We start from the raw sequence: 16,580 nt of genomic DNA, 5'->3' as shown, positions 1-16,580 counted from the left end.
GCAAATACTATTATTTTGTAACAGTAGAAATTTGTGTAATGTAAAGAAGTGGGTGAATGCTAGTTATGTTCACTACTATAAAGAACAACTACTATTTAAACCACTGGGTGTACTGAGGCCATGAAAAGGCTCTATATTATCAAAGTTCACAATATAGTCCATTCATTGCACCATTACCATAGAAAATGAAACAGTTTCACAAAAGTGCCAACCAGTACAGGACACAAAAACAAGTATGAAGGGGATGAAAAGGCAGCTATTGAAGTAGTCGACTTGTTTAGAGAATAAATAACAAACAAATACAATAAAATATATCAATAAAAGGGATTTTTTTTATAGATTATTCTTGGTCGACATAGTGTGAATATGGACGCCAGGGTCCTGAAGTAAGTGAACACTAGAGGTCGCTGTATTTCTCTGAGATGTGGCGTATGACGCTTCACTCGCTCTAATACGGAATTCCCAATCATCTCCAGTCAGACACAGCATAGGGCCTCAACCTTATACACCTCGACGTTAGAAACGGGTACAGGTAAGACTTAATATCTTTATATACATGTCAGCTGCTCCGGTTTGGCAGGACATATAACTAGAGAAGAAAGACAAACGTTTCTGTGGTATTGTAAACGACTTAATGCATAGGTGGCCATTTTACATCAATATCTCAAAAGCTTCGCCGTATTACTTCAGTAGTTTAACAACAAGTGTTGTTTGCCTTATTTCTAGGTTATATTTTAATGTCATTCGTTTATTTGGCATTAATATGTCTTAATATTTCTCCTCAGCGTCAGTTTACCAGGGTAAGTTACCTGAAGCTAGCGAGTTGCTACCTAGCATTGCTAATGTGTTGATACTGTTTTCAAAACAGACATGTTAATATTAAAACATTGTATATTTATGATGTTAACATGCTCTTGGTAAGGTCTTCTAAGCGGTAGATAAATGCTGAGGCCGTCTGAAGAGTGAACAGTGAGTTATACACATTCACATTAATTCTGCTGTCTCAGATGCCTACCTAGATTGCATTGTTTGGCCAAAATGCCATAAGTGACCAAGAATGGGTTTTATTTTGAACCTATAGTTTCCTAAACCTCATATGCCAGTGTGTGGTAAGTTTCCTTCGGAAATTATAACCTCAATAAAAGGTTTCCTAGAGAATAGCTTATGAATCATGCTTTATTGGCAAAGGAGTCCTCAGATGCCAACAAATATTAATTGTTTTACAATAGGGACGATTAAACTGTCATGACAGTCATGTAGATGTATGCTTTTTGTGGACAATTTTCCTGATGCCTATATACGCCACAAAAATAATATAATATTAAAATAAAAATAGTCACACATAAAGCACATTAAAAAATCATGTTCAAGTTTATGGTGAATAAGCTGACTGGTGAAGAAAAGCATTTGTTGTGCTTTGTGTCCTTCTTTTCTTCTGAATCAGTCAATGTGTCTTTACATGTTCACAGTTGATAAACATTTAAATGGATAGTCTGCCAAAAATTGTAATTGTCATAATTTACCCAAAACTTTATGAATTTCTTCTGTGAACACAACAAAATGTATTGCAAATGGTAATTAAAACTATTTGGTTACCAGTGTTCTTCAAAACATCTAATTTTGTGTTCCACTGAAGAAAGTCAGTCATCACATAAAGGTGTGTAATTTTCTTTCTTTTTTTTGGGTGAAATATCCATTTAATGCAAAATGTGATTTTATTTGACCTTAGAGGACTCCTGGGCCCTTCTCTGACTGTAATTGTTGAAACTTTGACAGCCTACAGATCCTGACCTACTGATGAATGTGGTCAGAGAGTCTAGCCTTGCTTTGGCTGATCTAATAAGATTAAATGTGACCGGGCTCAAGCAGTTTGACATTCACAAACTGTTTTCCCACAATGATCAAGCAAAGCGCTTGAGTTTTATATTTAATACAGTGCTTTAAAGGGGTCATCGGATGCAAAATTCACTTTTATATGGTGTTTGCATATAAATGTGTCTTTGCAGTGTGTGGACACATCCACCATACAATGAAAGGAATCCATTCACTCCTTTTTTTAATCCTCAAAAAGCATAAACACTCTCTCAATAATCAAGCCATTTGGATTTTCTGAGCAATATGACATCATATTTCTCATGCTCCGCCCGCGACCATTGACGGACACCGAAACGGGTTGCTTTGAACAGAGCTGTTTTTGAAGAGGTAAAAAGGGTGTTGTTTAACACAACCATTGAGGAATTTTAACCAAAGTATGTTACATATTTTTCATGAAGACCCTAAAGAATCATACCAACTTGTGTAAAATGGGCATCTGATGACCCCTTTAAAAGTACTGAAATATTGTGGGTAATAATGAATGAATGACCATTATTGCTATTAATAGCAATCCCACTTACAGAGGCTGAAAGAAGAGTTGATACCCAGCATATATCGTAAAGCTGTGTTCATTTATGAGTTTAGTCTGTTAAATAGGTGAGGGATCATAAAAAGTCAGTGTCCTCTTCAACAGCTGCACCTCTTACATATGTCACCATAAGCTGGGCTGATCTTAACGGTGTGACGCCACTTCATCTTGTTTATTTCCCCGGTTGTAAAACCTCTCAATCTCTGGGTCAGTGATTTAGCAGGGCTGGGTCTGTTGTGGGACTTTGCCTCTCTTGATTTACCGAAGTTACACAGAAGAAGAGAAAAAAATTGTTTGCAGATACTTGAGCATTAACATCTAAACTTGACTGCGATATGTGTCTGAATCCTAACCGAATCCTGATTTTATCACTCAATAGTGGTGCAACGGATCATCATTGATCCGTGATCCGTTCGGATCAATATCTTCGGTTCGGCACTCACGTGATCCGCGGATTGATTTATGAAAAAAAAGTTGTGCGCATGTTCAGTCCACACACAGCGTGGTCATGGCGAGCGTTATGAACCGCAGAGAGCGTGACGCCTCATTCGCACCGCAAAACCTCCAGACGTGCGTAAACGCGTCTTTACATTGACTTCACATTGAAATCACTCGCGCCAGACGCTCTATTCGCGTTTGGTGTGAACGCAGCATGGGTGACGGCGAGAGAGAGAGAGAAAGAGTGCCTGCGGGTGCGAGCGAGCAAGGTAATACGTTGTCAAATATGTTTAAACTTAAATGAACTACATATACAAGTAGTTATGTCTCTTTGTATTAATTTGTCCTGTTATTGACATAGGCCTAATGCACGTCATTGACAAAATGCGCAACCAGATGTTCGAATAATTCGAATATGTGTTTTTTAGAGGGAATATTCGAACGTCATTTTTTAGCAATTTTGACAGCCCTATATGACAGTGGAAACACAAAGCATTGGTCCATGTTTAAAGGAAGGAGATGCCTTTTTATGTTGCACTTTAAGTTGTTTTTCATTAATTATGTTAAAAAGAAGATATTATGCCTTGTGCACTTTAAGTTGATTTTATATATTTTAATTTAATAATTTAAAAGTGTTAATAAAATGTTTTTTTTTTTTTTGCTGATCCGAAAAATTATCCGATCCGTGACTCTGATCCGAGAAACGATCCGAACCGTGAGTTTTTTGATCCGTTGCACCCCTATCACTCAAGAGATGTATTTATTGAACATATTAGCCTTCATGCTGGCTATAGAAACAGCTGTCTGTACACAAGAAGCCCTAAAGAGAACGATGTGGGAAATGCTATTAATAACCCAGCTAAACCCAATCCTGCTGGTCACATGTTCTGATGCACCAACCCTCGGTCACTCTTGCCTCTAAAATGTGGCATCTCGAACGTCACAACATGTAAACAATGACCAGCAAAATGCATATCCTCTGCACCACAAAACACAGCAGACATGCCGCTAAATATAACCCTGACCCAATGCTTGTCACTTCACATGAGCTCCGGTATGATGCTTCGTTAGATTCCTATAAGTCGCCTGTTAGGTTTGCTTTTTCTCTTAAATATGTATGTAAGTTCATTTTATTTAGAAGACTTGGATGAATCTTTTTTTGGCTATTGTTTTTTTTTTTTTTTTTTTATATAGAATAATTGCTAGTTCTGCACTATTGTTAACACCTGTAAGTGTTGTTTATAATACTGTATGTAATGTATAACCTGTTGTCGTTGTTGCATCTGCTTTATGTTGTACCATTTTAAAATAAGTGTGATTTATTTTATTTCAAACCTGATTTGTTTGCTCTCGCAGATACCCTACGGAAGTGTTTGGACGCTTCTGTAACCCTAGACCAGCCTGCAGCACCATCTGTGAAGTGAAGCGGTACTCATCCCTGAACTGATCCTGTCTGAATGCCCTCCAGCATGGTGGACTACATGTGAAGCAGCAGTGTTCTGGAGCAGAACGAGGAGAAGAGAGGATTTATCTGACACGAGCAGACCGACACAGAGACAATGTCATCCAACAGGGGCCAGAACACCCACGGGCTCAAACAGATTGGGCTGGACCAGATCTGGGATGACCTGAGAGCAGGAATACAGCAGGTCTATACACGCCAGAGCATGGCTAAGTCACGCTACATGGAACTCTATACGTATCTTACCAGGCACGGCGGGATGAATGGGGATTAATGGGGGCAGCAGCTGTGGCCAGCACACTGAAAGTCTTTGTCTTGTTAGGTGTGGTACAATGTGTGTGAATTTTGCACTTGAAATGAGAATAAGTACAGCAACTTTTTCTCACTCTTTGGGTAAGTTCTGATGGTGGAATTTATAGGTTTAGCTCAGGCCCTTAAGATGCAGTCATATTTACCATTGTTCGGAAAAGTTTTGTGGGCGAAATAGTCATAATAAGTGGAATAGCCACAAGATTGGGAGTTTCGTTTGAGGGCAAAAGAGTTCCCTGTGCAAATTTCTCTCTTGGTCAAGTAGAGCTGCAAGATTAATTGTTAAAAGATCGTGATCTCGATTCAAACATCCACACGATCTCATTCCTAAATGACAACGATTCACCTGTATCAAAATCACATTGGAACATTCAGATCTGCGTTGGCGCCGCCGCTGACCCAGAGAGAGCAGTTGTCATGTATAGGTATGAAACCGCCCCACTGTCTTTGCAACCACAGTGGGGAAGGGTGTTTTCAGAGCGCTGAATTTCCCTTCCCAATAGACCTGGGCCCTTAGAATCTCCCGTTATGGTGCCCCCGAAATTTAGTGTTCACACTACGCAAAATGAGACAACATGGCGACGGTTAAAATGTGGGATTATTAATCCTTTTTTAATATTAGAGAACATGAAATCATTTGAGTGTAAAACACTATTTCAAATTAGCTTCATCGCGATTTTAAAAAGTTTTTTGATATATAAACAAGTCTTTTTATTTTTAATAACAGTGGAATTATGATGTATATATTTGTTGAGTAAAATGTAAATCAAAAAACAATGTAAAATGAAAGTACATAGCGTTATTATATTATTTTATTTGGCTTTTTTGTAAGGCATCTCAGTGCCAACGAGTGTTCCATTCTAGAGCTCTTCAGAGCAAGTTGTGTCTGGGAAATTAAAACTTACACCGCTTTCAAATTAGCAGTTTTGCATTTCACCCACTAGTGCCACATCAGACACAGAGGCGTAATTGCTCTGAGTTTCATCTGCCACCCACAGATGTCATTCGCTACATCTTCAGTGATGTCTTTTATTTGTCTGGGTTTGGCCCTGTGTGCACAAAAAAGTTTCTGCAGTTTTTGCAGGTTTCTTTAGCGCTGCTGAGAATCTGTGAGTCTCAGTATGTAGGTTTGTAGTATCAAAGTGCTGGATCTCACGGTTGGTGATACAGGTGTGAAACTTAGCACCCAGAAAAACAAACACGCACACACACAAACAAACTTGTTCTGGTAATCACTGTTTATGTGGTCACGACCTTTAAGCTAATGAGACACAACAGCTTGCAATAAATGCACACCCATGTAGAGGACTTTTAATATTGTTGACTTATTTCTGTCCAAGATTCATAAAAGCTTCTCTAGACAGCTTCTTGCGTGTCAGAGTAGATCATGTCTAGGAAAGTCTATTAAAACAGAAGTTTTCTCAAGGGCTTGAGCACTGAGACTGAAGGTACTGTCTCATTCTTGTTTAATATTGAGAGGTGACCTTTGGATTTGAAACAGGCTGTTTTAAGCTTCTTGGAAATATTACAAGTTCCTTTAAACCACTGGGTTTATTCTTTGTTTCCCCAATTATAATTTTATGCATGATTATTTTAAAGAGGACATATGTTACTATTTTAAAAGGTTAAACTAAAATAATAAACCTTATTTAAAAAAACAAAAAAACTTATTTTGTTTATTGGGTGTACTAGAAACTTTAATATAAAACCAAGCGGCAACCTTCCGGTCTTTTGAATCCAACACGGAAGTGACTTAAACTGCAATTCATCGATTGGCTGCTAGGACAGGCTCCAAAAGAGAGTCAGTCCCATAATCCCCCATGATAATATGCCTTTTAATATGATTTTTTTTACAGCCTCGTACAAAAAGTGGTTTGGGATTTTTTTACAGTCTATATGTAAAATACATTTTTCACATACTGTTCGTTATTGCAGTACCTCAATTCCCATTGCATCTGTTTTCAGAAGGTTGTGCTTTCGCGTTGTAACACTGCGACAGGATGCTGACACTACAATTCACTGAGGCCTCTGCCTTTTTCTTTGCGTTTCTATGCCTTTGGGTGGGCATTATGTTAATTTATATGAAATTGTGAAATGGATGCTCGCAGAAGTAATATCTGGACTGATTAAGGTGTTTTAGGCAGATCTGGAGCAGTGTTCTTTGTTAGATAGAATAGATCCCTGATGTGTGAGACTATGAGCTTTGAACTGAAGGTCTAATGCATGCATAAACAGATACATTACACACTAAAGGAATAGGGAAAACATTAAAAAGCATCATATGGCACCACAAACTGTTATGGAATAAGTGGGATTTTTTCACTGTTGGAAAATAGGTTTGAACTACGTCTGAATTCCATGCTAAGCGAACTGTTTATTCTCGTGCTTTTCGTATTAGATTCAGACGTGTTTGAGAAATAATCACAGAAGTAAACTCTAGGTGTGTAAGAGACACCTATCTGGCACTGTTAATCCACAGTATTCATTTTTGTACCCTGATATAGCTACAAAGACAACTTGGAAGCTTACATTGAAAGCATCATCATTATGGATTGGCATCCTGTCAGTGTAAAGATTGTTGTAATATTGTTTTATCTGTCTGTCATTGTTTCCTCATTTACTATCTTAAGACTTTAACCTACTGTTCAGACATGTGTATAACTACTGTACCAGCGTGCACCAGTCCAACCAGGCTAGGGGTGCTGGCATCCCCCCCTCCAAACCATCCAAGAAAACTCCCACACCTGGTGGGGCTCAGTTTGTCGGACTAGAACTCTACAAAAGACTGAAAGAGTTTCTGAGGAGCTACCTTACAAACCTTCTCAAGGTAATAGCCTACACTGACTGTGTGTATTGTCCGGGATGCATGGTACATTAGGGATCATATTGATGTTGGTCAATTCTAGAATTTTTTTATTTAAATTGAAAGCAGATAACATGAAGGCTTACCTAATTTGAACACTACTTCTCTTTGTATGCCTTGTCACAAAAATATTAAACCGTATAGCAAACTCTATTGTAGTGTTTTTATGTCTAATTTTCCTTGAAGAATGTTGGAATTCTATTTGTTTATTTTGGAATTTGTATTTTTTTTTAATGACAGACAATGTATATTTACATTAACTACTGGCACTAGAATGGATAGCAGTGTGAGTTGTCAGTTCTCCAGACATCTTCCTGACTTCTCCTCCTGTTTCCCTCCTCCATCTGTGTGTGTCTGGCAGGATGGAGAGGACCTGATGGATGAGAGCGTTCTGAAGTTCTACACACAGCAGTGGGAGGACTATCGCTTCTCCAGTAAAGTATTAAACGGGATCTGTGCTTACCTCAACAGACACTGGGTGCGCCGAGAGTGTGATGAAGGACGGAAAGGAATTTATGAAATCTACTCTGTAAGAGAAACAGCACACGCCCCTATCTGACCCATAGGTTCCTGTTTTACATTTACACACATTGCGTTCATAAGACTTGGAATAATGACTACACTACATTGTAGTTAGCTATATTTATTGCTCATAATAGTCAATATATGCATACCTGTGATCACACATCATCTGTATCTTTAATTAACAATCACCTCGAGACTTTGGGAGAGATTTGATTACAGAACTTCTCTTGACTTGTCTAACTGGTCAGAACTTCTCTTGTCACTTGACTAATGGGCTTGACTTGTTGACACTAAATCTTGCATTTCTTGTGCATTTATTTCTATGCCTTGAAAACCTAAATGCTTGGTTTACTGTGATGTATTCCAGTGATTTAAAATGATTACCTTGGTAGGCTAAACTTACTGTTCAGCCCTGAACTATAATGAAATAATTGTCTTGGAAATGTATTATAATTCAGATTTGTTTTATGGTTGATTTGTTGTTTTATTACTTAAAAAATATATATATATTATTATTAATTATTAGTAATAGTATAAAACAAAATGACTTATTAAATATAGTCTTTTATTAGTGCAGTTGTAATAAAAATGGTAACTTTCTTAAAGCAGTATTCATCTCATGCCTCATTGCAGTAAGAAACAGTAACAAAAAAATGATGTCTCTTTAACAGCTTGCTTTGGTCACTTGGAGAGAGTGTTTATTTAGACCTCTTAACAAGCAGGTGAGTCATTTGTTTATATCCTTCATTTATTGGTAATGTTTAATAGTGTGTGTGTCTAAATGAGTATATGTATATTTATATACCCCTCTGTTTTATTTTATATAGGTGACAAACGCTGTGTTAAAACTCATTGAGAAGGAGAGACATGGTGAGACTATTAACACCAGACTCATCAGTGGAGTGGTGCAGTCCTATGGTAAGTGTGACAGTGCCACATCTGTCCTGTTGTCTCTCACAAAACTTGAGCCAGATGTCCTATAAGGATATTTTCTAGTCTTGTGCGAGTCAAGTACAGTATATGGAATAATCCCAGTGCTGTCTGGACCTTTGAAGCATTATGTTGTAATCTGGTTTGTTTTTTCCAGTCGAGTTGGGCTTGAATGAGGATGATGCATTTGTGAAGGGGCCGACATTATCAGTTTACAAGGAGTACTTTGAGACACAGTTTTTGGCAGACACCGAGCGCTTCTATACACGGGAAAGCACAGAGTTCCTCCAGCAAAACCCTGTTACTGAATACATGAAAAAGGTAAGCTAGTGACAATGTCATGTGTGAATGAGTTTTATATTTATTTATTTATTTATTTATTTATTTATTTTTATATATATAATGCTAGTTGCAGGGGATTTTAATGGGAAATTTGTTTTACTACATATTTAAGCATTCATTTCTTCTAGTGTTAAAGCTGTAAGTTCATGTGTGCAGGCAGAGGCACGGTTACTGGAGGAGCAGCGGCGGGTACAGGTGTATCTCCACGAAAGCACACAAGACGAGCTGGCTCGCAAGTGTGAGCAGGTCCTCATCGAGAAACACCTGGAGATCTTTCACACGGAGTTCCAGAACCTTCTAGATGCAGATAAGAATGAAGGTCAGCCAGTGCTGCAATGTCACCTTTATTTAGAGGAAATACATTTTCTGACATTTCATTTTGAAAAAGCAAATATTTAAAATGACACACTTAGTGTGACAGTTAATACACTTTGTTTATAATTGCAGATCTCGGTCGGATGTACAACCTTGTTTCCCGGATCACAGACGGATTGGGCGAGCTCAAGAAACTCTTGGAGTCCCACATTCATAATCAAGGACTGGCAGCCATTGAGAAATGTGGAGATTCAGCACTCAATGTAAGTCCTGGTGTTGCAGCATAAAGACACAGTGATGGTGTGGACAATACTTTCGGTCTTCAGCTGCAACTATGGAGAGTAATTCCAAATTTCATTGATTTGATATGAACTGATCAATTGATTTCCTGAAAATGTGCCAAACCTGTTGGAAGCACAGCTGAACCTGAATTCCCTGAAGTCAGGGCCTCACTATACCTCAAGCATAGCAGATCTATTCTTACCATGACAATAGTTTTTTGTCTAACTAGGCTTTTGTAGTTCAGAGATGTGACTCAACCTTTGCTTTTTGTGAGCCCCAGGGTCTTTGTTCATGTTTTCTAGTAACTCTGTTCTTTTTAACAACTTAATTTGATCACTTGTTTTCCAGGATCCTAAAATCTACGTGCAAACGATCTTGGATGTTCACAAGAAATACAATGCCCTCGTTATGTCTGCGTTCAATAATGATGCTGGGTTTGTGGCGGCACTCGATAAGGTTTGTGGTCTAAAGTACTGTGCAAAAGTCTTAGCACGTTGGTATTTTCACCAAAAATTATGGTTTTAAGGCAGTTATTTATATATTTTGCTATAGTTTGCCAGTAGGAAATATCAGTTTACATTTCCAAACCATTCCTTTTGCCATTAATTGTAATAATCCAGTTAGATTTTTGTATGCACAAGGAGTCTGGCAACAGCCGGAGCTTCACACGATCTGAACTCTGTGATTACATAAAGAAACAGAAAAAATTGAGACACATTAAATCCAGAAGAATTGCGGCAACGTCTCCAAGATGCTTGAAGGAACCTTCCTGCAAAGCTGCCTGAACGATGTGCAAGTGTACCTGGACAAAGGGTGGTCACACCAAATATTGATTTGATTTAGTTAATAGAAGTGAATTGATCAAATCTGTTTATGACATTAGTTTTAAAAGCATCCTCACTTTCCAGCATTTTTACAAGTGCCTAAAGCCTTTCACAGCTTTGCTGGTAGGTTTCCTCTGGATTTAGTCTGTCTCCGTGTTTTTCTGTTTCTTCATATAATCACAGACAGACTCGATGATAGACTTGAGATGAGATCTGCGTGTGGATCATACCGGCTGTTGTCAGACTCCTTGTGCATACAAAAATCTCATTGGATTATTACAATTAATGGCAAAAGGAATGTTTAGAAATGTAAACTGAAATTTCCTTCTGAAAAAAAAAAAAAAAAAGATATAAATAATTGGCTAAATTGTTTTTCAGCTATAGAGTTTATTTACAGCTCTGGTGTAACTCTCACTCTGTGTTCTGTGCTGCTCTTCAGGCCTGCGGAAGATTTATTAATAATAATGCAGTAACAAAGATGGCACAGTCCTCCAGCAAATCCCCTGAGCTTCTGGCCAGATACTGTGACTCCTTACTGAAGAAGAGGTGAATTCTCTCATTCATGTTCATGTCATACATATGTCAGCCAGAAATGACAATGAAATCCAGTGAAAGTCTGTTCCACTGCCATTATTGCAAACACATCAGTTTATGTTTTAGTATTTGAGGTTTGACTCTTTGAATGCAGTATTCTAGCAGACTTATTTTAAAAAAGCTACTTCTTTAGGATTGACAAAATATCTCAAGAAAGAAAACTACATTAGCAAGGTTCTATGTGTGAAACTCCAACACAAAAATATTCTAGTACATGGACTCAAAAGTTGAAATTTGACATGAAAACTGTCTAGGAAAGGTTATTTGCTTTTAGGATTCTGCAGTTGCCAGGTGTGTACATATACCACAGATGATTTAACTGAGTGTGTGTTTCGTTTAGTTCAAAGAATCCAGAGGAGGCTGAGCTAGAAGATACTCTCAACCAAGTGGTGAGTTTCCCTGTCCTCCATGGAAGTAAAGTTAGTAAGGATCTGGACTTGGAGCAAACATCAATACCTGGTTTCACAGACAAGGCTTAAGCCTAGTCCCAAACTAACATGCATGTTTGAGCTGTTTTAACTTAAAGCAACTTGCACTGACATGCCTTTTTTTTTTTGTCTTATTATGCACACCAGTAATGTTTTTTTAAGGCAGATTTATAGAAGCTACTTAAATGTCCTAATTTAACAGTAATAATCCTCACGAACAGGCCTAATCCTGGTTTAATGTAAGCTCTGTCTGTGAAACCAGGCCTTAGTGTTTGAATGAGAATAGTGTTTTCCCTTTTAATATTTCTAGATTTTAATCGGGTTAATTCAATTTGAATTGAATTCTTAATACTTAAATTAAATCAATCTTTTAAAACGTAATAAAATTAATTCATACCAATTCTTTACAACAACAGAACATTGAATTGTTTTTGTCAAATAAAGTGTTGCACAAAGGTTATTTATTTTATTATTATTATATATTGTAATATATTTCTGTCATAATTTCTTGGTAATACCAAATGTTTATTATGATGATCTATTGTGAAGACCTTTTGATTTTGTGTTCTATTTGTTGATAGTTTTCTTTCTTTTTTTTAATTATGAAATGCTGGTAAAGTGAACTTTCAGCGCAGCGCTGGAGATGACGTTCATGCGTAGTGTGTGAGACGCTGAAAACACTATGAGCATCACGTGTGCTTGAGTATGTGTAGTAGATGCAGAACATGGCGGCGATCTGATCAATTGTACCGCCCTTATTTTGATATATTAATTAAAAACCTACCATATTCCGTAACATTCCATATATAGAAATGTCCATGTTTATGTTTGAATTCCGTTTTTTTTTTTTCTACATCAGAGAAATAATAGGGACCTAGTTAATCTGTGACAAAGACTGTTCAGAATGGATAGTAGTGTGCACAGCACAGAACAAGGTATGCAGCAAATGTTTAGTATTTGTTCTGTGTGCACCGTCCAGTTATCATCTTAGAAATGAATTTGGTTATTTGAATTTGCAGTCTTTTATCAATCAAATTTATTTTTATTTTTACATTGTGCATTATCCAAATAAAACATTTGTTTTTGTCAGTCTGATCAAATAACGATTCAAGGAAGAGATCATGGTTGATTTAATGCTTTCGTTCATTACACTGGAAATAGTAGAGTGCATTGCATGCTCTTTGTTGTGTATGTGTTTTGTGTATACATAAAAATCTGCAAACTGTGCAGAGTATGCATACTGTATGGTAGTATGCACAAATTGCTGAATGTAAGTCAATTAATGTGACTGACAAGATTCTCCAACATCCTTTCTCATCAGATGGTGGTTTTCAAGTATATTGAGGATAAAGACGTGTTCCAGAAGTTCTATGCCAAGATGCTGGCCAAAAGACTGGTGCACCAGAACAGTGCCAGCGACGACGCCGAGGCCAGTATGATCTCCAAACTGAAGGTCTGTGCACTTGTTTAGTGAAGATGCTTTTCCTTCTAGGGCTGGGTATTGACACAAATTTCACGATCCGATTCAATTTCGATTTACAAGCTTGTGATTCGATTGAATTCCAATTTCAATACCACTTTATTTGCGAAAATATTGACCTGCAATCCAGTAGGGGAAGCACCATGTTGACTCAAGACTGGAAGTTGTTCTGTGAATGCGCTTTGGATTCAGTTAATTTCCAAAATGGTATTTATTGTTTGAATTTAATAATAAAATCTACAGATTTTGAGAGCGGGGACCTGTTCATTTCATAAGTAACGAAGTTTATTGTGATTTATTGGATGGGAGGCGTGCTACAAAGTTTTCATTCATCAACTGAAAGCAACATAGACTAAAAGATCGATTCTTAGGATTTATGAATCGATATCAGTTTTTTTGAGAGGAGTTTTTTTCTGCCCACCCTCAGCAAGCATGTGGTTTCGAGTACACCTCCAAACTCCAGCGCATGTTCCAGGACATCGGTGTCAGCAAAGACTTGAATGAGCAATTCAAAAAGCACCTTTCCAACTCGGAGCCTTTGGACTGTAAGTGCTCAACACTCTGGCTTTACATCGATTCCTCATGCTTGTTTGTGTTTGGAGTGTTTTTATAATATAACCTGCATATTATTACTGCTGAATAAAAATGCAAATGAAAGACTCCGGCTCCATCTGTCTCGCAGTGGATTTCAGTATCCAGGTTCTGAGCTCTGGCTCATGGCCGTTCCAGCAGTCTTGCACATTCGCTTTACCATCTGAGGTGAGACGCTCAGACGCTTAACCCTGTTATTTTCGAAAACCCTTCACACCCTTCCACGAGCTGAGAACAATGTGTGATTACACTTCCATTTGATGATAGTTTTTCAACGGCTTTGTTTTTCACAGTTGGAGCGGAGTTACCAAAGATTTACAGCTTTTTATGGGAGCAGACACAGCGGCCGGAAGTTGACGTGGCTTTACCATCTATCCAAAGGAGAGCTGGTCACCAACTGCTTCAAGAACAGATACACTCTGCAGGTTTGTTCCTTGTTCATGGCTGTATCATGCCAGCGTGTGCTGGGACTCATTAAGAAGTTTGTAGGACTCGTGTCAGACGCATGTGTTTCTGTGGCGTGTGTCCGCAGGCCTCCACCTTCCAGATGGCCATCCTGCTCCAGTTCAACACAGAGAACAGCTACACCGTCCAGCAACTGGCTGACAGCACACAGATCAAAACAGTGAGTGCAGGGCCATTGCTTCTCTATCTCTATAACAAGTCTTATATCAAACAAGTCACGTATATCAATAAATATACATTGGTTTCCATTACATATTAAATTCATACTTTGAACAAAAGGAAACCTAGCAGAAACAGTCAGTAATTATATTTATGTAAAGTCCCACTGGTTTAAATTATACAAAATTAAAAGATTAATTAAATATACATTTTAAATCCACTTGAATTATCCATAACATGCTATTTGATTTACCAGTCTAAATATTCCTCAAAACACTGTAAAAGTAAAGTGATTTTATGCAATGTTTGTATGGGGGAGGGGAGTTTTCTTTTTATTAATAAAGTTTTTTAAATATAATCTTTTTCTTCTTTTTTTGCATTTCACAGGATATTTTGATTCAGGTCTTACAAATCCTCTTGAAATCAAAGTTGCTGGTAAGTGTTGACAACTGGTTGCTTATAGCAGTGTTTCTCAACCGGCGTGTCACAACCCAAATGTGGAGTGTGTAGTCAAAGAAACAAGCACAAAACGCAATGTCACGTTGTGTTGTTTTTTATGCAAGACTTTTGTTTTGACAGCCATGTATGAAAGCTGTTGACGTTTCTGTCAGTTGCAGTTTAATGCTTGATTCCTAAATATTTGGGTTAGGCTTAATGACCATTGGAACATGGGGGTCCCACGGACAAACCAGTTGAAAACCACTGACTTGCAGGATCCTTACTCTGCTGTTTATTTATTTTATTTTTTTGCCATTTTGTGATTTAAATGTCTTTATTTTAATTAAACTACAGTTTTGATGTAACTATATATTTAAAATGCAATTATGAAATCTAAATACAATTTAGACTGACAATTATTTATTTTAATATATATATTTTGTTTCCTTTTTGTAGGTCTTGGAGGATGAGAATGCAAACATTGACGAAATGGATTTCAAGCCTGATACATTAATCAAACTTTTCTTGGGCTATAAGAAGTAAATGCCTTCCTTCAGCATTTTCTTACAGCTTCATGTTTGATCTGCATAGTATAAACTAATTGACTTTCAGTAACATTTCAAAACTGTGTTAGTACACATACTAATATTTTTTAATATTATGTTGCACATTTGTCTCTCTACACTGTCACTGTGTGCAGTAAAAAGTTACGGGTGAATATAAATGTGCCAATGAAGACAGAGCAGAAACAAGAGCAGGAGACGACACATAAGAACATCGAGGAAGACAGGAAGCTCCTCATACAGGTATTAAAAATAAACTAACAAACCCTTGAAGTTCTAATCAAACTTTCTTTTGATTCTACATGTTGTTTTGTGTATTTGTGTGCAGGCAGCTATCGTGAGAATCATGAAGATGAGGAAACTTTTAAAGCACCAGCAGCTTTTGGCAGAAGTGCTGAACCAACTTTCCTCACGATTCAAACCTCGTGTTCCTGTCATCAAGGTAACGGGACTGCAGCACCCTGCAATTTTGACTGCTTATGAAACATCTTCATTAGAAATATTAAAGTCTGTCTTTTTTTCAGAAATGCATTGACATTTTGATAGAGAAGGAATACCTGGAACGTGTGGATGGGGAAAAAGACACTTACAGTTACTTGGCATAAAAATGTCCTCTGAAGTTTGATGTCCTTCCTTAGATATTTGTCTGATGTTTTGAGGAACATCAGTGGGCAGAGGATTCTCAAGACCTTGTTGCCAAGTATGACAATTTGACACTGGACTTTTCCCTTTAAACCCAGACTGCTAAAGCGGCCAGTCTTTGTCTTTAAGCCCTTAAGCTGCTCAGGATTGCCATTTACTTTTTAATGTGTAAATACTGGACATTGAACTATACTCATAGTGGGACCCAGAGTCAGGGTTGCATGCTATTGCCTATCATTGTGAAAGGACAAAACGCCGATTAATTTAATTGTAATTCCAATGACTTTTGGAAAACTGACAAATTGGTTTCAGACAGAAATACCTATAACTAAGAGGATACTGTTCAGCAGCACTCTGACTATAATCATGTCTGGCTGGCTGGTTAGAGTTGCATTATTATCAGCCATGAGAACATTTGTATAGTGCAGTTCATTTTATATATGTCATGAATAAACTTAATTTTTCTTTATGCTTTCTCATTGCTAGGTCTTGTTCATCATTTGTTCTATTGGCTGAGCTACATTTC

The 16,580-nt window shown here is 37.5% G+C and overlaps 1 protein-coding gene across 1 annotated transcript; it reads left to right on the top strand.

The window, feature by feature from the left end:
• The first annotated feature begins 426 nt into the window (after nt 1-426).
• cul1b (cullin 1b) lies at nt 427-16,523 on the top strand. Its single transcript, XM_082183897.1, has 22 exons — nt 427-532; nt 4,199-4,541; nt 7,263-7,440; nt 7,838-8,005; nt 8,673-8,723; nt 8,829-8,919; nt 9,089-9,252; nt 9,430-9,592; nt 9,721-9,851; nt 10,219-10,326; nt 11,134-11,240; nt 11,629-11,677; nt 13,038-13,169; nt 13,624-13,741; nt 13,879-13,955; nt 14,081-14,212; nt 14,320-14,412; nt 14,799-14,846; nt 15,306-15,388; nt 15,550-15,655; nt 15,741-15,854; nt 15,937-16,523. Exons 2-22 carry the CDS (start codon nt 4,402-4,404, stop codon nt 16,015-16,017), a joined length of 2,334 nt encoding a protein of 777 aa, XP_082040023.1. The 5' UTR covers nt 427-532; nt 4,199-4,401; the 3' UTR covers nt 16,018-16,523.
• Nucleotides 16,524-16,580: the final 57 nt, after the last annotated feature.

This window comes from Leuciscus leuciscus (assembly GCF_965113295.1).
Source record: "Leuciscus leuciscus genome assembly, chromosome: 11".
Classification (NCBI taxonomy): Eukaryota; Metazoa; Chordata; class Actinopteri; order Cypriniformes; family Leuciscidae; genus Leuciscus; species Leuciscus leuciscus.
This window is presented reverse-complemented; position numbering and strand designations above follow the sequence as displayed.

Excerpts from the sequence above, each read along its gene's own strand:
- cul1b (XM_082183897.1), top strand. The coding sequence starts at position 4,402 with ATGTCATCCAACAGGGGCCAGAACACCCACGGGCTCAAACAGATTGGG. Across the intron at positions 8,724-8,828 it reads TTAGACCTCTTAACAAGCAG|GTGACAAACGCTGTGTTAAA; the intron begins GTGAGTCATTTG and ends TATTTTATATAG. Across the intron at positions 13,956-14,080 it reads CATTCGCTTTACCATCTGAG|TTGGAGCGGAGTTACCAAAG; the intron begins GTGAGACGCTCA and ends TGTTTTTCACAG.